Genomic DNA, 23,517 nt, shown 5'->3' on the forward strand with positions numbered 1-23,517 from the left:
GTTGTTTCAGCTTATGCTGCAAAGTTTAGTCAACTCAAATTTCTAAAGTCACTTAGTACAACCTCACATTTCAAGTTGACTAAACTTAAAATTTCCTTATTTTATTTTATTTTATTTTTCAAGAGGAAAGATTTGATAGTTTTGAAAGTCATAAAGATCTAGCTAGTAATAATGCCTATCTTAGATGATCTGATCACAAGTTATCAGCGACAGGTTTTGGACAACGATCACTAAAACTACATTTGTAAAGCAAACAATAATTTGTTCTGGATAACAAATGAAGGTCCATCTACTGGCTTGTCAATTATCCAGTATGCTAAAAAAAATGGGTTTTAAACTTTGCTGCTTAGGTCATCCAAGAATGTTTATACTAGGTGAAAATAGTGGCTAGAAAAAAATAACACTCATGAAATAAGAGTTACCGTGAGTTTCTGGATTTTCCCAGCAAGGGAGGAGTGCAGGCCTACGTGCTGAAACAAAGAGGGTCTGAAACGAATGCGCAGACTCGACTTCTGTCTCTCACAGTGTTTCTGAAGAGAGAAAGAATGAGGAAGACACGTACATTAAACCGTAAGAACGAAGGAATAAAAATAGGGTAAAAGTTATAAATAGTGACATAATGTGTGTGTGTTTGTAGAGAGAAAGAAAAATTTATTAGAAAAACACACACAAAAAAGTTCCCATTCTGCTAAAAGCTTCTCATGGTCACAGAAAGACACTCGCAGGCAGAGAGTATTAACTTACGGCATCTTTCTCTGGGTTGCATACTTTGACCCAGAGTATGTGATCTAGCAGCCAATCGATGGGCTTCTCCTTATAAAACATGAAGATAAACTCCACAATCAGATTTAGATCTGGGGCTTGGAACATTTTACCTGAGAGAGAGAAGAAAAAAAGAAAAAAAGAAAAAAAAGAGATAAAAAAAAAAAATTCATTCAAAAAATTTGGGACAAACCAAGTTAAGACAAAGGCTGCATTTATTTGATAAAATTGTATATGAAATATTATTAGTTTAAAATAACTGTTTTCTGTTTTAATAAATCACGTCACATGATCCTTCAGATATCATTATGCTGATTTGATGCTCAAGAAACATTATTATCATTGTTGAAAACAATTGTGCTGCTTAATATTTATGTGTGATAAATTTAAGGATTCTTTGACGAATAGAAAGTTCAAAAGAACAGCATTTATTTGAAATATAAATATTTTGTGACAGTAAATGACTTTAATGTCACTTTTAATCAATTTAACACATCCTTGCTGAACAAACTTCTCTGAAATAAATAAATTTTTTACTGACACAAGTGGATTTACAACCAATGACAGGAAGTCTTAAAGAGATGGTTCACTCAGACAATAATTCTGTCATCATTTACTCGCCCTCATGTCACTCCAAACCTGTTCTTTCCTCAGTGGGACACAAAAGGAGGGTAACACTTTAATTTGATGGTCCAAGTTTAATTTGATGGTTGCAACTACATGTCAACTACAGTCATTAGAGTATTAGTAGACTGTCTGCTTAATATCTGATAACACTTTATTTTGATGGTCTGCAAAAAGACATTCTACTGACTATAAGTAACTTCACAACTACATGTCAACTTATATTACTAAACCAAACTAACACCTAACCCAACAGTCTAGTAATACTCTAATGAGAGTTAGTTGACATGTAGTTGCAAAGTTACTTATAGTTAGTAGAATGTCTAAATTGGACCATCGAAATAAAGTGTAACCAAAAGAAATGTTTTTGAAGAGTCTCAAATATATATGAAACACTATTATGGTGCTTTTTGGGGCTTGATATCTCCTGGACACTGTTGTATGGCCAAGAGCAGTGGGATCATTCTTTAAAATCTCTCTTTCAGTGGTCCACAGAAGAAAGAAAGTCATACAGGTTTGGAACAACATGAGGGTGAATAAATGATGACAATTAAAGTGATATCTGAATAGCTGTACATATTAAACAAATAAAGATATTAAAAACATAAAAGTCACACCAATGAAGCCCAGCTGTGAAAACTCAAGGATCATCCAGTCCTCAGTGGCGAGTTGAAGGGCAAAGTTTTTCATGGTGGCAAAATAGTTGGGCTTGGCGACAATGTCATCCTCTAACTGTAAGAACAACAGGAAACAGATATGAATCATACAGCACAGCTCATGAACCAGATACATTTACAAGCTGCACCTACTAAAAATATTACTTCTAACTAAAAACCCCAAGAATAAAAAAAAAAATTCTAACATCACACTTCACACACAAACACTCTTGCCACTAATATACGCAAGCACACACAAACACTAAGTTAAAGCATGTCGTCCTAAATCCTCGAGTAACTTGAGTTCCCCCCAAAAAACATGAAAGCAATACCTTTCCCCTCTCCTAAGAGAGCACAGCGTGTACTGAGAGCACAAAGACATGAAGACACTGGAGAGATTTATTGAAAATTAAACCAAAAAAATTTATGAAAACATTCAGTACAGTGCAACACACAGACTGACAGAAGCACGTGAGAATGAGGAAGATGTGAAAGTTGAAAGACATAAATGAACATGAATACAAAATTATGCTTTATTTTGTCTTTTTTTTTTTTTTGTCTTGGGAAAAGGTGAAAAAGTTAGGCAAGAAAGACACTTAAAGGTGCAGTAAGTGATTTTTGAAATACGCTGTTGAAAAGTAGATCAGCAGTAAGAGGCGTATACACTCATGATGGAGGAGGAGAGAGAGCTCGGTACACAAGAGGTCAGAGGTCACTTTTCCGCCGGAACCAGTTTCGTGTACGGCTGGATAAATATTGGTATTTTTCTTTTTTAAAAACGCATTGCTTCACTTCAAAAGGCCTTTATTAACCCTCTGGAGCTGGATTACTTTTATGATGGATGGGTGCGCTTATTTGGCCTCTTTTTTATTTTTGTTACCATTTAATCCCATTATAAAGCTTGGAAGAGCCAGGGTATTTTTTATATAACTCTGATTGTGTTTGGAATGAAAGAAGAAAGTCATATAAACCTAGCATGGCTTGAGGATGAGTAAGTTATGGGATAATTTTCATTTTTGGGTGAACTAACCCTTTAAGGAGCAGGAGGTCCTGAAAACGGACGCCGAGGTTGCTTTATTGCTTCTTGATACACAGGAGGTTTTTCACAGGACTAAGATATGCTGCTGTCTTTACTTGAATATACTCATGAGCCATCTTCACTTGTTTGTTCATAGCATTATTATTAGCCTGGAACATCTAAACCTCCACTGCCCGTTTCAAGCATCTGCTCCCAAAGTGTGTCAGAAAAGTGAGATTACATACTCCTAATGTATGGTTTTTCTTTTGGTTTCCCTTTTAGTGATCGCTATAACCCTTTCTTGTCTCATTTGTGATATATTAGTTACTATTGTGTTTTGAAGGGATCTTTTCTTTTTTGGGGATGGAATTTTGGAATTTGCCAACAAATGAGTAGAGGAGCTAAATTGCTATTAAACATTTGACTTGAATTATCATAGTGACACAAACTGTTTTCACCTGTCATTTCATCATACCCTCGGACGGCAGGCACAGCAGATTCCACTATAGTCATTGCCTGTGTTGCATAATGTGTGCGTGAATGGTGAATGTGGGGGCGGAGGTATCAAGATAGGGTTGTGGTCCTTTTGGGTTGGGTTGTGTTTGTTTTGGAGATTTCAAATAACAGCAGCATTTACCAGAAAACGCTTACTGCAACTTTAATACACACAAAAATTCACTACCATTCAAAAGTTTGGGGTTGGTTAGACTTTTTAATGTTTTGAAAGAAGTCTCTTATGCTCACCGAGGCTGCATTTATTTGATCAATATTCTGAAATGTTATTACAATTTAAAATAACTTTATTGTATTTTAATACATTTTAAAATGTAATTTATTCCTGTGATGGCAAAGCTGAATTTTCAGCATCATTACTCCAGTCTTCAGTGTCACATGATCCTTTATTCTAATATGCTGATTTTGCCGTTTAAGAAATATTTTGTATTATTATAAATTTTGGAAAGTTGTGCATAATATTTTCATGGAAACTGTGATACATTTTTCTCAGGATTCATTGAGTAGAATTTCAAAATAACAGCATTTATTTTAATTATTTTATTTAATTTTTTTTACCATTTTTTGTAACAATGAGTGTCTTTACTGTCACTTTTGATCAAAATAATGCATCACTTCCAAATAAAAGTAATAATTTCTTTGTCAAAAAAATCTCACTGACCCCAAATTTTGAAAGATAGTGAAAATGCAATAAAATACATTAAATGTTTTAAATAAAAGCTTTTTAATCAAGAACAATTGGAAAAGCAAGTACATATTATAAAATCTCATAATCCTCTATTCACAAGTTTGATACTAACTCTTCATTAGTAATGGACAGTATCTCCGCCTGTCATAGTCGTGGCCTAATGGTTAGAGCGTTAGACTTGCAAACTGAAGGTTGTGGGTTCGATTCTCAATACTGCAGAGGACAAATTCTGAGGCCTTCATGTCATGTGATATCGCTTATATCCGTAACATAATTTGGGACAAATATGAATATAAAAATGCATTTAATACTCAAAGTCTTGTTGCAGCGCATGAGCTGTGCCAGGTGTGGCTTGAGACATAAATATAATTTATATTATATGCATAATGTTCACTGTAACTGATTTGACGAAAAGCACACATTGGTTGCAGAGCACTAACCATGAGGGATTACAGTTTACATCTCGCATGCTAACAAAATTACCAGTTGGCAGAGGCTTCTGCTTAGTCTCTTACATCATGTTATGGTTTTCACGTTTGTTTGTCCTCCAGAGAGAAACAAATAAGAGGTGTCATGTCGAGTGCTAAATCTGCTGCGACCATGTACAGCTGCTCTGACTGTAGCGAATTCTTTCCCCTGATCATATTCCCAGCTGTAAAATCATCACTTCACAAAAACTGAAATCCCCAAACCACAAAGTCACGTTCCCATGACAACCGCTACAGAGCCAAAGGGTGTCTTTAGGGTATATCCAGATAAATGAGTTACCACGGCAACCCTTGAGCAAAGAGCTTTTGGTGTACTTTGTCCATCTGATTCTGAACTGAAGAGCTTCCAGTGGGGATCTGGCGCACTAACTAGAAACCTAAACAGAAATATGCATCGCTCGGGAAACTGACAATTCAAACAAAAGATATTTCATAAGCATTTTAAGGGTCTCAATTGTTCAATTTCACATGTATGTGTGACATGCCGTCACTTAGCCAAGACAATAGAGACGCACAGACTGAGGTATAATTATATTTATATATTTATTTCTAAATAAAATAAAAATATAACAGTAATACAAATTTTCTTAAAAGTGAATTTGGGCATTACAAAGTACCATATGAACATTCATTTTGAGATTGGCTAAAGATTACATTTAACACTGTTATTTAATTATTAGCGTTTAAAAAAAATAAACTTAAAGGTAATCTAAATGTAAAAAAAAAAAAGTGGGAACTACCCTTTGCAATTAAATATGTGTCTATATAAACCGATGAGCCAAAACATTATGACCACCTGCCTAATATGCTGTTGGTCCTCCGCGTGCTGCCAAAACCGTGCCGACCGAACAAGGCATGGGCTCTTCAAGACCCCTGAAGGTGTCCTGTGGGATCTGGCACCAATACATTATCAGCAGATCCTTCAAGTGCTGTAGGTTGCGAAGAGGAGCCACCGCGATGTGGTGATATGGATTGAACTTGTTGGTCCAGCACATCCCACAGATGCTCAATTGAATTGAATTCTGTGGAATTTGGTGGCCAGGGTAACACCTTGAACTCTTCATCATGTTCCTCAAATCATTCCTGGATGATGTGTGCAGTGTGGCAGGGGGCTTTATCCTGCCGGAAGAGGACACTTCCACCAGAGAACACACCTGTCAGGAAGGAGTGTACCTGGTCTGCAACAATGGCAAGTGTCAAACTGACGTCCACGTGACTAGCCAGACCTGGGATTTCCCAGCAGAACATTGCAGAGCATCACACTCCCTCCAGCGGCTTGTCATCGTCCCACAGTGGATCCTGGTGCCATCACTTACCCTGGTAAACGGCGCACATGTACATGGCTGTCCACATAATGTAAAAGAAAACAGGACTCATTGGACCAGACGACCTTCTTTCACTGCTCCAAGGTCCATTTCCGATGCTTGCGTTACCATTCTACAACCGAACATGCGCTTTCGACAGTCATCATGTGCACTCTGCTACTCTCAGCTACGCAGCCCATACGCAGCAGGGTGCGATGTTGTTACACGTTCCTACCATAAACATCATTAAAATTTTCAGTGACTTATGCCACAATAGCCTTCATTGCCCTTGTGCATCAATGAGCCTTGGATGCACAAAGCCATGTTGGCGATGGTTTGTCGCTCCTCGGACCATGAGCATCCCACAAGGCTTGGCTTTTCAGAGATACCTTGACCCAAGTCATCCTGCCATTACAATTTGGCCCTTGACAAAGTCTCTCCGGTCTTTACACATCGATTACAATAACTGATTGTTCAGTAATCATCTAATCTAGAACTAGAACTACTAAGATCTTGGCATGTGTCATTGTTAGGAAATGATCAAAATTTTTCCGCTTCACCTGTGAGTGGTCATAATGTTTTGGCTCTTTAGTGTATACACAAACACACACCAAACACACACAAAATTGACAAAATGCTGACACAAATTCGGTCAATTGAGTTTTGATCATCATACATGTGATGTAATTGTAGCAGAGGCAAATATTTTTAGTATATTTTATATGCAGAAAGAGCTATAAGCAAGCCATGCATAGCTTGCTTTACCAAAAGAGTGTAAACACTATAGCTTTCAAAACATTGCTCCGTTTCTATTTGCATTCTGACCAGCCTGAGACAACCACACCGACTCAACCAAAGGAGTGAGTTTGGGGCGGGACGATCAGTTTGCTAAACAATAACAGATAGGGGAGTGTTTTGGGAACCTTTATGACAAGTCATTCTGTTCAGGTACACTTGTGGTGTAGATACTAAACAATTCACCTTTAAAACTCGTAATTTGATTACCTGGACATAATAGACCCCTTTGTTGACGGCATACATCATTAGAAAGGAATAGTCCAAATTCTGCTTGGTCCTCCATCTACAAAGAAACATAAATACAATACATCATACATATGTTCAAAAAGGGAGATACACAGTGCATGTCCAGTAGCCTGAAAGCCAAGGTTGAACGTGGGAGTTAGCCTGTGGATGAGTCAGCTAACTGACCAGGAGTGAAACTCTAGATGGCAGGTGTATGACGAATGTGACTGACAGTTACAGGAACCAGAAACATACACACTGCTAAAGCTAAATAAGGGCAGTTTGAGGCTACAAACAAAAACAGATCACTCACATGTCCTCAATATAACCTTTGTTATTCATTCGTCCTCTGCAGTAAGGGGTTCAGAAAATAGATTAAATAATCAAAAAGAATATTAAATACGATGTGCATCAAAGCAGCTCATTTCCTTTGATCAAACTGACTGAGTGGATGAGAGGAGAGATTGTGGTACAGAATAAGAACTCAAAATCACACACTTAAATCACTCACACACACACACTTAAAGGGTTAGTTCACCCAAAAATTTAAATTCTGTCAGTAATTACTCACCCTCATGTTCTTCGGAACACAAATTAAGATATTTTTGATGAAATCTGAGAGCTTGCTGTCCCTCCATAGGCTTCTATGTTATTGAAACTTACTGGCCCAGAAAGTTAGTAAAGACAATGTTTAAAATAGTCCAAGTGACTACAGTGGCTCAACCAAAAGTTTATCAAGCAACGAGAATACTTTTTGTGCGAGAAAAAAACAAAATAACTGAGTAATTACTGACAGAATTTTCATTTTTGGGTGAATTCTACGGTGGCCGAGAGAGCTCAACGCGCTGCAACTGAAGAAAACACATGCAAATAGGAAAAACACCCGCAAATTAAGAAAACATCTTCATCAGTTTCACAACACATGTGCGCTCCAAATACTCACAACACAACCAAATACAGAAACACGCTGCAAAAGTTCACAACACAAACAAATACAGAAACGCGCTGCAAATAGGACAGAACACAACGGAAATGTTTCCGGGGAACCCAATAAGTGACGGACGGACGGACGGCTGGGACGTGCTTATTGCTCGTGAGCTTTACCTATGCCCTACTCTCTTAAAAGGGCAGATGGCAGAGCCCTTGAATTGGGCACTTTGGAGGGAGCGGGGCACTTGTGTGCCATTATGTTGATGAAGGGAGCAACGAAAGACAACGTAATTTCCTCATTATTTTCACCTGGGATGTTCCCATGACAACGCAGCACGTGTCCATCAGCTGAATAGCTGTTCTTACCAGAAATATAGTATTATTGCTGTTAACATAACTGTTGCAAATAAATATACATTTTATACAACAAAGTTTTTAAAATATGCGTTATATCTGTGTGTGAGTGTCTCAACTTTAAAACTTGCCGTCTCATATTTGGACCCTAGCTGCATTCTAACATTTCTTATGAAACTTATTTTAACATAACATGACAAAATGTGTACAATGTAACTGATGTATAGATTAATGTCTTTCCCTCATGTTCTTTATCTCTATCTTTATGTATTTATTTTAGTCTTCAGCTCATTGTTCTTTTTAGTATTCTTATGACATTGAACATATTGTAAATACATTTTGTATATTGTATACAAAGTTGTATGCCATAAACGTGTCATCTCTGTATGTTTTGCCAAAAAATTTAATAATAATAAAAGTAGACAGCTGTAAGCGCGTCCCCTCTGGCGCGTCCATAGACAGTATAAGAAGGGCCGGGTCCTAGCCGGGTCCGTCACTTATTGGGTTCCCCGGAAACATTTCCGTTGTGTTCTGTTCTATTTGCAGCGCATTTCTGTATTTGGTTGTGTTGTGAGTATTTGGAGCGCACATGTGTTGTGAAACTGATGAAGATGTTTTCTTAATTTGCGGGTGTTTTTTCTATTTGCATGTGTTTTCTTCAGTTGCAGCGCGTTGAGCTCTCTCGGCCACCGTAGAATTAACCCTTTAATATTTTGAGTTTCTGCTGAATAAACTAATCTCTTTGTATCAACTAAAATTTTTTGTTTAAATGAACTCAGTTTTAAGGCAACCAGGTTAGGCTACTTTAAAGGCAGGGTAGGCAACATTTTTTGTTATGCTTGTTGAAAGTCTCTTCGCATCCTGACATCCAGTAGGAAATATCACTTTACATTTCCAAACATTCCTTTTGCCAATAATTGCAATAATCCAGTTAGATTTGTGTATGCACAAGGAGTCTGACAACAGCCGGTATGAACTGATCTCACCATCATCGTGTCTGTATGTGATTACATGAAAAAACGGAAAAAACTGAGACAGACTAAATCCAGAAGAAATGCGGCAATGTCTCCATAACACTTGAAGAAACAGCATTTATTTGAAATAGAAATCTTTTGTTAAATTCTAAATGTCTTTACTGTCACTCTTGATAGAGTTCTTGACTCTTGACTTAAAAAAAAAAAAAAAAATTATATATATATATATTTTTTTAATAAAATCTTACTCCAAACTTAAACTGAAGTAACACTGAAACAAGTATTTTCTGTAAAGCTGCTTTGAAACAATATATATTGTAAAAAGCGCTATACATTTTTTTTACTTTTGAACAGTAGTTTGGATAATATTGTTAAAAAAAATAAAAAATAAAAAAATATCACACATTGCTTTCATTTTTTACTAATTAATTGACACTTAGCTAAATAAATCATTCAAAACGTGTTTACTTGAAAAACTTGTTTACTTAATTTAGAAATAGTCGAAGGCTAATAGCACGGATTTTATTTAATTTGTTATATTGCTATTTAATTTGAATAAAGCCGTGTTGTAAAGCCGCACATTCACCGCTATTGAATATTTCTGTGGTATTTAAATTGGTTTTGAAAATAATAATATTCAGCATTGGCACAGAATATTTTTCAATTGTGACAACACACACAGAATCAAAGTTATGAACGAGGGAGCGTGACACCAAGAGATAGAAGAGGCAGTGAAAGAAAGAAAGAGATACCCAGAGTGACTGAGATTAAATTGAGACAGCTGTGGATGAAAGATTTAGGAAGAGCAGGAGATGAGAAGAGGAGTCCTTTTAGGGTAGAGAAAGAAAGAGAAAGAGAGGAGGAAGGAGGGAGTGAAGGAGTTGATGTCTTTGACCTTGAGCTTTACTCACTTCCTGTCTCACAACAAATCTGCAATGCCTCTCTCTCTCTCTGACATCTCTCCCTCCCTAATCACATTTGTGACAGTAAATCATCTCTGACTCTGGCACTGAAATAGGAGATCCGGTCCAATCAAAACTTTATTTCACCCTCACCACAAAAATTGCCCACAATCTCTATGCGCGCATAAATACTGTCATGTGCACTCACTGGAGCGATGCCCGATGGGTAGCGCAACAAAACAACAGACCACAAACACCTATGCGCATCACCAGTCAAACGTTTGACACACTTGACTGAAATTATGTTTCTCTTGACCTTACATTTTTATCTAAATGCTTAAAATTATATATTAAAATTACATCTTTTTGTAAAGACCAAAGATTGCCGTTGCATCTCAACTCGTGAAGAGAATGGACAGATTGTGTAGAGACAAAGAGTGATGACTTTGAGGAAGATGAATTATGATAGTTTATATAAAGTAAAGTTTAAAATGTTTACTATTTTGCTCGCTACACAATTCAAGTTCAGTTATGCATAGGCATGTTTTTGAGGGAGAAAAAAAGAACAACATGTATACTACTGTTCAAAAGATTTTTTTTTAAAGAAATTAAGGACCAGATTTATTAAATGGGGAAAATTAGCATGAGAGCACAATTCCCCAAAAACGCAGATGAGAGTGGAAAGTTCTGCTCGTGATCTACTGCAAATTAAAGAACACCAACGCAGCCGGATCATCTCTATAATGATGACCAACACAATCTAACAGTTAACATCTGGTTTAAAACGTGCTTTTTTGGGGCGGTAAATAATGGTGCAAATTGACAAGCGCAAACCTTAGTAAATCACCCTGCGTGATTAATTTAAATATTCTCCTCCCATACATATGCATACATATGAAACTCCTACAAATGCATATGCAATAAGGTCAGCTGAAAAAAAACAACCCTGTCCATGCCTTTTCAGCGCTAATTCCTCACTGTGTGTCTTTAGTAAATCCTGCCAGAGTAGCTTTTTAATGCAAAAGAGGGTTTGTGCTGGAGCAAGCTGTTAGTTAATCTGGCCCTAATACTTTTATTTAACAAGGATAAAATTACATTGATAAAATGTGACATTTATTATGTTTTCTTGTTGTTGTTGTTTTCAAATAAATGCTGTTCTTTGGAACTTTTTATTCTTCAAAGAACCCTGAAAACAAATAATATAATATAATATAATATAATATAATATAATATAATATAATATAATATAATATAATATAATATAATATAATATAATATAATATAATATAATATAATACAATATAATACAATATAATACACTAGTAATACAAAATGTTTTTTCAGCTTCAAATCATCATATTAGAATGATTTCTGAAGGATCATGTGACACTGAAGACTGGAGTAATGATGCTGAAAATTCAGCTTTGCTATCACAGGAATCAATTATACTTTAAAAATATATTCAAATAGAAAACAGTTCTTTTCAATTGTAATATTTCACAATATCACTGTTTTTGCTGTATTTTTGATCAACTAAATTGGGCCTTTTTGAGACTTCTTTCAAAAACATTTAAAAAAATCTCACCAACTCCAAACTTTTGAATGATAGTGTATGTTGCAATTTTCAGGTAATAAATTAGTCAATTGAAGGTAATACATTTAGATAGATGTATGTAACAAGAGTATGCAACAATTAACTGTTAATTACACAACCAGAAGCATGTACTTTCTCTCTAAGTATCTGGGCTACTGTAGGGGATAATATTTCCTGAATACTTACTTCACCCTCTCCTTCGAGTCACCAAAGGTCTCTTTCAAGTTGTTGAAGTCTGGATAGTAGCTGGCAGGGGGAGATATGACCTCCAGTAACCCAGAATTCAGTTCTGTGTAGAACCTTATGGACAACGATAGCCAAGAACAACGGTTAGCACGGTATCTTAACCATTAGGTTAAATGTACAATTTAGATTTTACATTGTCATCTAAAACAAAACTTGAGGAAGTGGCAAAAGAAAATATCACTTACTCTTTTTCAAGGCCTGCAACCACACTGTTTACATAATCTACGTCCGTCTGTGAGGAAGCGAACAAAGAACTGGTCAGCACACACACGCACAAATACACACAGGCTCGGCACAAATACAGGCGGAGTAACAACTGGAAGTAAATACAACGCCAGTGCCTGACAGCCTGGAAAAATACCAGAATTGGAGTGAATGCTCCGGGATGTTTGTTATCTCAGTGAGGAGGATGAATTGTCTTTTCTCACTGATTTTGTTCGGACTACACCATGTGATGATGTGGGAAGGGATATCCTCTCTCACACACACGTGCTAGGGTAACACATTTTAGATGCACTGCCACTGGGTGTTCCCTTTTAACTAAAGCACTCAGAACCAAAATCCCATTGTTCTAGACAGCCACAAGAGCAGCTGATGACAGATCACACACAGAACATCAGCTAGCAGATCCAACCACAGCCCACAGACACTGTACATACCGTACAAGCACTGGACGAAAAACCGGAGGAAAATAACTGAATTTATTTTGCAGAGACAGGCAATGCATCGAAGCACTGTGCAAGGCTCCAACTAACGATTAATCCAATCATTTGTTTTCTCTTCTACTGGTTGAGCTTTTTTCCAATACTGTAGATAAGCAAATGTACATGGCCATGTTATGATAACCATCAAATTTCATACCATGATATACAGTGAGACTGGTATACCTCTGCAACCCTAACATAAACAGTGCAACTCAAAGCACTTTTTATATCAAGTTTGTATTACTAACAAACACTAGTAATTGGCATTTTTATTGGAAACCATCAACATTTTTACATTTTAATATATAATATGTAAGGTCATGTCCTTAATTAGATCAATTATATGTTGATGTTTTTGAAAGAAGTTGTGAAACCGTTGTGCTGCTTAATATTTTTGTGGAAATATTTTTGTGTATCTTTTTCAGGATTCTTTGAAGAATAGAAAGTTTAAAAGAACAGCAAATATTTGAAATAGAAAGCTTTTGTAACATTATAAAATGTCTTAACTGTCATTTTTAATCAATCTTAATAAAAAGATACGATTTTTTGAAAAATCTATGTTGGTAAATAGTCCTGGCAACTAGGGCTGGGTATTGACACAAATTTCACAATTCGATTCGATTTCGATTCACAAGCTTGCAATTCGATTCGATTTCGATTACGATTCGATTCGATTCAATATCGATTATTTTGGATATCAGGTACAATACATTGCAAATTTTCTCAAGGAAAACAAATCTCTTAACTATTATTGTAAACTATGGGAGTCAGTTGTAGCCTATAGGCTTCATTAGCCTACTATAATATTGAAGGTAAAAATTAACTGATTTGTATACAAACACTTAAAATACACTTATTTATTTTTATAATAATGAAGTTATATGAAATTATATACAAATTTTAATGGTGGCTATCATAAAAAACTTTCCAGATTTATTCAAACATGCATTAAATATTGATGAACATTAAAAATTATAATGAATATGTAATATGGTGCATATATTTAACAAAATGCTCCTCTCTAGAATACATTTTTCTAGCTGACTAACGAGTTTATGGTCACTGGATGTTTTTTCTGAGGTAAATGTGACGTTACTATATTTATACTATACTATGTTTACTAACGTCTTTCCACGGTTGAAACACTGATTGAGCGATTCCATGTGACATGATACGGACTTCGATAAGTTGTACTTCATGTTTATTTCGCACTGTAACTGGTATTATTAAGGCGGAAGAGAAGGTTATGTGCGATGCTGCTTCTCTTGAGCTGAGCTGAGCCAGAGCGATCTCACGCCACAGCGCCAAAACTGTTTATGTTTTAGAATTTCGTAAGAAAATGGACGTAATTTGAAATCTGAGACTTTGTTTCATATCAATAATAACAAAGCACAAAGATTATTGCGATTTATTGGATGGGATGCGTGCAACAATGTTCCATTCATTCATCAACTAAAAACAGGATGACTAATCGATTCTTGGGATTTAAGAATCGATATCGTTTCGTAAAAATGAGAATCGATTAAAATCGAGAAATAGATATTTTTTACCCAGCCCTACTGGCAACCACAGGCGGCGATCCAAGCACGCAAAAACACAAGATATGCTCCATTCATTTTAAGCAAAAAAATTAACTAAATAGACTTTCTTCTCATTTTTATAGTTCATTCGAGGACATTTCTATGGCGTTATTTTAAATGACAAATGTCTAGTGCATTATTGTAAAAGAGAACATCCATGTAACGAATTTTGTGAACTGCTACTGATCAAGTAGTATAGATATCAGCAAGAGCGGGACTTGCGACAACACTCATGGATAGAATGTGCTTTTGTTTGGTTGGTAATGTATTTGCAATTTGTGCTTTTAATAACTTGATTAATAAGACACTAATAACTTGTGTGTAATTCATTCATCAAGCGCATCATCGAACGGAAAAAACGACAGTAGCCTACTCTTGAAAAACTAACAGTAGGCTATAATTAATGAGTAATTAGAATATTAAAATGTTTTAAGGGGCATTTGTTGCGTATGTGTATAATTAGCCCAGTTATCATTAGCCCAGTTCCACCTCGTGGAAACAGAGGTGATTAAAAATGTGTTTTATATTTGGCTGGGAATGTATTTGCACGTGGGGAATGTGGGCATCCACTGGCAGAAACATAACTCGGCGCCTAAGCTGGCAACAATGTATTTTTGGCTGAAATGACCACCCAATCAATTTCAGAACAAATATTGAGATAAGTACAATCAAAAAAGCAACAAATATAGAGAAATAATTAAACGATCTCACTAGGCTTTCTCTACTTTTAGACTTACTATATTCAAGAACAATTTTTCCCAACCTCCGTGTTCAGACGTACAACAACATTGTGGCAACAGACGAAGCGAGAGACAAATCCTGCCGGGTATGTCTGCATGTCTACTCCTCTTACTCTGCCCTTCAGACAGCATCATGAAAGCATCAAGACCCCTGTTCTCAGTGTGTACCGCCCACACCCCTCCACGGGGGGTAACAAGACAACAGACAAACTGTTGACCCAATTTAACCCTTCACAAAGGCAATGATGGTCTCAGTAGATCAAGTGGAGATGCAACACAAACCTATTAAAACTGAACAAAAGTAAACAAAATGTTCTTAAAATGCTTTTCCCCCCAGTCGTCACTAACCCATTAGAACATTGTTGTTTGCGTGGTGAGCATGGCTTGGCATTTCCCTCAGAACTACTTATAAATCTTCACACAGGAAGACAAAGCAAGCCACAATGCTCACACACAAACACACCGTGTCTCTACAGTGAGAATGCTCACCTCTCCCACGAACACTATGATGACGCAGTCGAGCTTCTCCTCCGCCGAGAGTTTATCGATGAGCGAATGAAGCGTCTCTGACAGGTATGACTTTACTTTCCGCTTCACCGTGGGGATGCCCATCACCATGGAAACTGCATAGAAAAGAGAACAAAAACTCAATTCGAGGCTCATAAACCCAATTCACAAGCACATCATGCACTCATGCAGAGGGGGTTTCCACAGTGGCATAAGAGTGCAGTCCACGAAGGTGCCCAGGGCAAACATTACTCTGCTCTATTGTACTGCATCTCAGAGGAACATAAGGGAGATTCTGACTTCTGAAACAGTCAGAGAATAAAGACCCCAATATACTTGAAGCAAAATCGACAAAGGATCTTGTGTGACCAGGCAAAAACAAAGTTTGTTTTAGGAGACAGAAACAGTTTGCCAAAGCGAACTTTAAAGTTCGGTCTGGCTGGTATACACCTTCGAACTAACTCTTGGACGTGGAAATGTTCTACAGGTTCATTTCTTTTGTTCAGTCCGTCGAGGTCAGATTTCGTTCCCATGCCTTATGCCCACATTTTTGTTAAATCATGGCCATGGTTTAACTTAAGCGAGGGAATAAATTCTTAATTTGTGGCCACGATAATATATTTTTTCCCACCCCATGTCATGTGTGGTTCTCTGTGTACATTCCATAAAAAAATATATCTTTTTATTTTTTATAAAACATTAATTTAAACAAAACATTTTTAAAAAAGGGTTTTTTTTTAACATATTTTCTTAGATTACAAACTACAAAAATTAATAGATCTGGAATTTTTTTAAACAGTAAACCTGGTCTTTGAATTAAAAAAAATTAAGCAGAGACAAAATGTCAGCAACAGATGGGCACTTTTCATTCGAGTGCTGTATTGAGCTGGTGTGTGTGTGTGTGTGTGTGTGTGTGTGTGTGTGTGTGTGTGTGTGTGTGTGTGTGTGTGTGTGTGTGTGTGTGTGTGTGTGTGTGTGTGTGTGTGTGTGTGTGTGTGTGTGTGTGTGTGTGTGTGTGTGTGTGTGTGTGTGTGTGTGTGTGTGTGTGTGTGTGTGTGTGTGTGTGTGTGTGTGTGTGTGCGCGTGCGTGCGTGTGTAAGCAGATTTGAGTGACAGACTGACAGAAGCTCTGTCACACTTCATCAGCACCAAACAGAAGACAGTAAAATATGTCCCCGTTTTGCACTGCTTCCCACTGGAAGGCAGAAAAGAGTGTTTTGAGAGAGAACACCACGTGGTGAAAGAGTAAAGTAGGTTGAGGATGAAAGAGAGACAAAAAGAAAGCGCACATGAGGGAGAGGAAGCTTATCAGACAGAGGTAAAGCACCTGAGACACTAAGAAAGAAAAAAAAAATGAAAGGAGGATTTTGTAGGGGAAAAAAGAAGCATGTTTTAAGTTAATGTGCATTCAACACAAGTCATCCTCTCCTACGCCACATCTTCTCTTTCACAAAAGTAGCGTTTGGCCTTCAGGCACTCGGTTACATAAAGAGATGCTGAGCTGCACCATTCTCCAAGAATGCTCTTTCTTCTCTCTTCAGCAGCGGTGTGAAGTCTTTATGCTTCTCTTTGAGACAAACATTTATGGCAAATTATATCCAGACGGTCTCTAGGGATGTTACAGTGCCTTACTGAGGAGAAAACTAGTGTTTGAGACAGTAGGGGATTTCAATGAAACCCTGTATTGTTGAGCATTTTCATTTTCTAATGGGAGCGTCTCTCAAACAATCCTCTCAAACTTGTCAGACCGCTATTTATCATTGTGTATATCAAGAGTTTTCAAACTTTGCAGGTTCAGAGACCCTCCAATCAGACACTTAGCTACCACTTAGCTAACTTAGCTAAACAACATTAATATAACAGCTTTATTGCTTATTTGAAAAAGTGTGTCAGTCAAATTAAAGTCATGCGGTGTGACCAAAAAAAACATGTGGTGTAACAAACAAAAAAATGTGTCAAGGTCAGGAAGTCTCTTACAATTTGACCTTTTTATAAGGAGACACGGTCAGTTGTAATAAGTTGTAAAATGTCATGTGGTGCAACCCTCCAAAAACATTTGTTATTTTTAATAATTCATAATTAAAAAATTGTGCACATATTCAAGATGTAAATACATTAGTGCAAAAAAAAAAAACTTTTTTTATGGAAAAAAGTTTGTTAATATACAGTATGTGTATACTGTATATATATATATATATATATATATATATATATATATATATACACACACACACATACACACACACACACACATATATACATACACATATATACATTATTTATACACACATATATTAAATACACAAAAACTGTTGGATACAATTAATAGTGATTAATCAATTTGATAGCACTAAAAGAAATATGACATTACTTGGTTACACCATAAATTTTATTTCCTTTTCTTCATCTTTGTCATCGACTCAGTGCTTATTAGACCATTCATTAATGTTCATACAAATGTCATAAATATTTGTATAGATCTCCTACATGGGCCCTTGACTTTTCAACTGTTTGCAAACCCCTAGGTCTACATCGATAAGGGGGTGGCGATGAGTGTGAGAAATATGGTGCACAGTCTCTAGGGTCTGGACAGAAGAAGATGTCCCCATTTACAGCTCTAAAATTATCCTCTCCTAAGCCACAATCTCATTGAGAAGAGAGGGACCGCTGGCATGGGCACGAGCCAGAGCCAGTCTTGCCACACAGACAGCGTGGAAGAGGCGGCTGAGATTACTGTTAGCCAGTAGGGGAGGTCCATCTGTGGGTTTGGAGGAGGCGGGCATAAAGCATGGGTGGGCTTCACTGGTCCAAAAACAACAAGTTCTCACTCTTTTTATACGCTCAGAAAAACACCCTCCTCGTGTGACAGAGGTCAGTCACACAAGGTTTTTTTTGACATTCTCTAACGTCATTGTTGTCATTCACTGCAGTCTGTCCCAGCATAGGATGTCGCTTGTAATAAAGCCATCTAGACGTTGACTTAACTCATCTGTCGTTAACCCACATACCGCCTGATACAGTATAGTGTGGTACAATGTGTCATACAAACAAGAACAAAATAAAGCTCACCACAAAAGAGCACGACAGCTCCAGGCTTATGGTATCGACTAGCCAGATCAGTGGATTGGTCACTACGCCAGTAAAAAAAATTCCAGCCAATCAAGCAACCACTATAGACATTAAGGGGGACATGGAACCCACAATATGCACATTAATATTCAAGCGATCCAATCTTGTGTATTTGGTTAATTTGTGATAATTTAATCCGGTAGTTCTTAAGTGATCCAGTAGTTCTCAACTGGGTGGGACCCAGAAATGTGCTGCACATCGTTGCACGTCTGCACTGGTACTGTTGTAGAACGTGATGCAAAATGCAACTAAACACATGTGTGCGCAGTGCGCACACAGAAGAAAAACAAATAGGCTTGACAACTCAAAGGGAGGAGAAAATGATTTCATATTTTTATATTTAGTCCTGTGTTTGTTCATGTGTTGAGCAGGAAAATAAATTGTGCATTTAGAATGTTGCCAGTTTACCTGTTCAGTTTCAAAGTCAATGTTAATGATTAACAATCAACTTTTATGAAAGAAGTATATTATGCTCACCAATGCTGCATTTATTTAATCAAAAATACAGTAAAAACTAATATTATGAAATATTATTACAATTTAAAATAATTGTTTTCTCATTTGAATATACTTAATGTAATTTATTGCTGTGATGCAAAGCTACATTTTCAGCATCATTACTCCAGTGTCACATGATCCTTCAGAAATCATATTAATATGTTGATTTGCTGCTGAAGAAACATTTATCATTATTAATATCAACGTGCTAAAAAGAAGCCATTGAGCATCGTCGAGAGGCTAAAAGGAATTGGACAGAGCCGTAACGACTCTGGAATTGGATTGGATTAAAATCCACCAATAGCGCACCAGGTGGATAAGCCAGTTTGTGATTGGTTCCTGCAAATTTGTAAAGGAAGCAGCAGAGATAAATGTACAGGTTTCCAGCCTGAGCTGCAGGGCGAAATCAAATCACCGGCAGATCAGGCTGGGTTTACCCAGTCTAGACAAAAGTATCACCATTTCCACCAAAAATTAAGCAGCACAAACTGTTTTCAACATTGATAATAATAAGAAGAAATGTTACCCATACAGAAAATCATCATATTAGAATGATTTGTGAAGGATCATGTCAAGTCAAGTCAAGTCAAGTATATTTGTATAGCACTTTTCACAATACAGATTGTATCAAAGCAGCTTCACAGTATTAAATTAAAATAATACAACAAAGTTTGTTTCAAGAGGAATTTATTGATTGATAAAATTAAATTAAATAACCCCAAAATATGTGGCCCTGAAGACTGATGAATCAAATTTGAAAATATATTCAAATAGAAAACAGTTATTTATATTATATTATATATATATATATATATATATATATATTACCATTCAAAAGTTTGGGGTCAGTAAGATTTTTTTATGTTTTTAAAAGAAGTATCTTCAGCTCACCAAGGCTGCATTTATTTTATTAAAAATACAAACAAAAACAGTAATATTGTGAAATATTATTCCAATTTAAAACAGCTGTTTTCTATGTGAATATACAGTAAAGTGTAATTTATTCCTGTGATCAAAGCTGAATTTTCAGAATCATTACTCCAGTCTTCAGTGTCACATGATCCTTCAGAAATCATTCTAATATGATGATTTGATGCTCAAGAAACATTTATGATTATTATCAATGTTGAAAACAGTTATTTACATTTTTATTTCATGATGCTATGATGAATAGAAAGTTCAAAAGAACAGCATTTATCTGAAATCTAAAGCTTTTGTAACATTAAACACTACCGTTCAAAAGTTCGGGGTCAGTAAGAATTATTTTATTTTATTTTGGGGGGAAAGAAATAAAATAAATCAATACTTTTATTCATCAAGGATGAGTTAAACTGATCAAAAGTTACAGTAAAGACATTTATAATGTTAGAAAATATTATATTTTAAATAAATGCTGTTCTTTTGAACTTTCTATTCATCAAAGAATTTTGAAACAAATTTGTACACAACTGTTTTCAACATTGATAATAATAAAGAATGTTTCTTGAGCATCAAATCATCATATTAGAATGATTTCTGAAGGATCATGTGACACTGAAGACTGGAGTAATGATGCTGAAAATTCAGCTTTGATGACAGGAATAAATTACAGTTTAAAATATATTAAAATAGAAAACAGTTTTTAACAATCAAACAAAATTTTAAATTGTCATAATATTTCACAATATTACTGTTTTTTTTTATTGTTTTTTTATCAAATAAATGCAGCCTTGGTGAGCAGAAGATACTTCTTTTAAAAACATAAAAAAATCTTACACATATATATACATTATATATATATATATATATATACACACACACACATACATACATACATATGTTCATATTCCTGTTTTTACTGTATTTTTTATTAATTAAATGCAGCCTTGGTTAGACTTATTTGCAAAAACTATTATTTTTTTTTATTTTTTTGTTTCCAAACTTTTGACAGGTACTGTATGAAAGACAAATATTCAATTTACATGTAACAATACTATTAGATTAGTGTTTTTAAAGAAAGCTGTAAACTTTACACTGTAAACTTTAACCTTCATCAGATTGCGGTCATCTAATACTCAAATTGTAGATTCAGTGTAACAAATGTTTTTCTTACTTTTGAATTATGAACAATTCTGGAAGTGTGTTGGGTTCTTGCTTTGTGTCTGATGTAAAATCTGGGTTCTAAAGCAAAACCAGTTTGCTTTAAACCACTGATTCAAAATCAAGTTTCGTAAGTCCCATTCCCATTCTTGCAGCTTCCACCATTACTTCTTTTTCGTTCATGTCCTCTTTCTTCCCATACAACAACTGTCCTCTCCATAACCCTCGCTGAACCCAGGAGGGCTTGATTCCTCAAATGAGAATCTGATAGGCCTGCTGTGGGTGTGTGAAGGAGGGACAAAAGGTCTCCGGGCCTCCATTCAGGGCCGCTGGCTGCAGCTTCAGCTCTGACACACTGACCGGGCCTCTGACAGCCCGTAGATAACAGGCGTGTAACACAATACGACAAGCAAGGACACGGCACACCACAACACCCCGCTGCTTGGCTGAAAACGTGAGAAATGGAGGGTGAAAAACAAATCTCACATGACAGCTCTTAACAAGGCCATTACAGTGATTAGCATTCGTCTAGTGAACTTGGCTAAAGCCGGGCTCAGACTACAGGAGTTTTTGAAGGTGACATATCATGAAAATCTGACTTGCATCTACCAACCCAGAAAACGTGAAAAGTGACAACCCAGTAACTTTGTTTTGGTAAGCCTTTCTCTGCAAGCATGTCAAAAAATAAGCCGATCAGATTTCGCTCCCCTTCTGACGTAGAAAGGGGATCTTATTATAATATTACCGCCCCTTAATCTGCACGTTTCCAACCACAGCGCCGCCATTTGGTTTACAACAGTGTAACCAGTTCTAACGCGATGGCAAAAGTTTGAGCAAAGCATGCAAACTGTCCCGTCAATGGCTGCACAGACGAGCACAGAACACTATTTGACCAAAAATGTCACAGCTGTCTTATAAAGACCTCAACTCAAAAGCAGCTCATTTGCATTTTAAGGGACACACAAAAACAGTGTGATTTTGCTCACACCCAAAAAGGGTCAACTTTGACAAGCTATAATAAATGATCTGGGGGGTATTTTGAGCTGAAATTTCACAGACACATTCTGGGGACACCATAGATTTATAATACATCTTGTGAAAAGGGGCATAATGTCACCTTTAAATCTTAACCGCTTATGAATTCTGATGGCATCACGCACACTTCACAGATTTTCTTCGTTCAAATCTCAAACCTGGACACACTGCAAGATTTGAAAATCGTGGTGCATCAAACACTACAAGATATTCTCAAGATTATCATGTCAGATTTAGCACCTCACATGATCTCACGGGGAAGCGGATCTAAACAAAATGGATACTGTCTGTGTCATGGCAACTTGCTGTAGACATTATATGAGGAGACATCATAAAGGCAGTCATTTCGACCAACCGTTCCTCCATCTACGTTGTCCACTGGACCCGTTTCAGCTGCTTATTGTTTCGTGGTCGCCATTTCAAATGTTCCGTCACTTCCGTCGCCTTGTAGTCTTGCCTCTCACTGGCTATTGTGGAAGCAGCGGCGGTTTCTTCATTAGGGCGATCGGGTGACGCACCACCAAAGTGTGAAAGGGACTTTTTCAATCACAATCTCATTCAACCACAGAGTTACGCTAGCAGTCACTCACTGTTGTTCTGCCTCTGGATATAGTCCAATCAGCGGCAAGTCACGTTCTGTGGAGTACCGCCTCTTTTTGGGCGATTTCACTATGGCCGAAAATCGCCCAGAGTGTTCCCATAGACTTACATTCAAAGATTTTTTTTTTCGAACTGCAGGCACTGCAATGCGTTCTCTATGGGTTCCGGGAGGGCTCGCACTAACGTGCTTTCGTCATCATACGTAAACTTCACTTGTGCAGCGATTGGTGGAAACAAATATACCTCTAATAATATTTTGCCATAAGCTGAAGTGACATCCAATAATTTCCTCAGTGCATAACTTACATTTCACGGACATATTCTCCATCTGTAAATGTTAGAAAGTCAATATTTCCAGTTTGCTGTCATGAGTGGGCGAGCTTTCTGCAAGCTAAACTTCCGTGAACGAGCGCCGCCACGTGCATGCGCGCCGAACAGACGGAGCGCAACAGAATAGAAGCTCAATTATTCTGACTAAAATATACATTAGCACTAAATTATAAATATATTTAGCTAAAATATTTGTTGTTGAATATTTGTTGTTGTTGGTGAACATAAATGTGCTAGAG

At 36.6% G+C, this 23,517-nt stretch overlaps 1 protein-coding gene across 1 annotated transcript in view; it reads right to left on the reverse strand.

Moving 5' to 3' along the window:
• mgat4a (alpha-1,3-mannosyl-glycoprotein 4-beta-N-acetylglucosaminyltransferase A) overlaps positions 1–23,517 on the reverse strand; it is a 57,439-nt gene that overhangs the window by 8,854 nt on the left and 25,068 nt on the right. The window contains exons 5-11 of the mRNA XM_082175825.1: positions 15,590–15,723; positions 12,262–12,308; positions 12,017–12,130; positions 7,059–7,134; positions 2,004–2,118; positions 745–875; positions 423–530 (exon numbers count right to left, since the gene is read on the reverse strand). Of these exons, the coding sequence (XP_082031951.1) occupies positions 423–530; positions 745–875; positions 2,004–2,118; positions 7,059–7,134; positions 12,017–12,130; positions 12,262–12,308; positions 15,590–15,723 (725 nt within the window). The remainder of the gene's footprint in view (positions 1–422; positions 531–744; positions 876–2,003; positions 2,119–7,058; positions 7,135–12,016; positions 12,131–12,261; positions 12,309–15,589; positions 15,724–23,517) is intronic.

This window comes from Leuciscus leuciscus (genome assembly GCF_965113295.1).
Source record: "Leuciscus leuciscus genome assembly, chromosome: 7".
Lineage (NCBI taxonomy): Eukaryota > Metazoa > Chordata > Actinopteri > Cypriniformes > Leuciscidae > Leuciscus > Leuciscus leuciscus.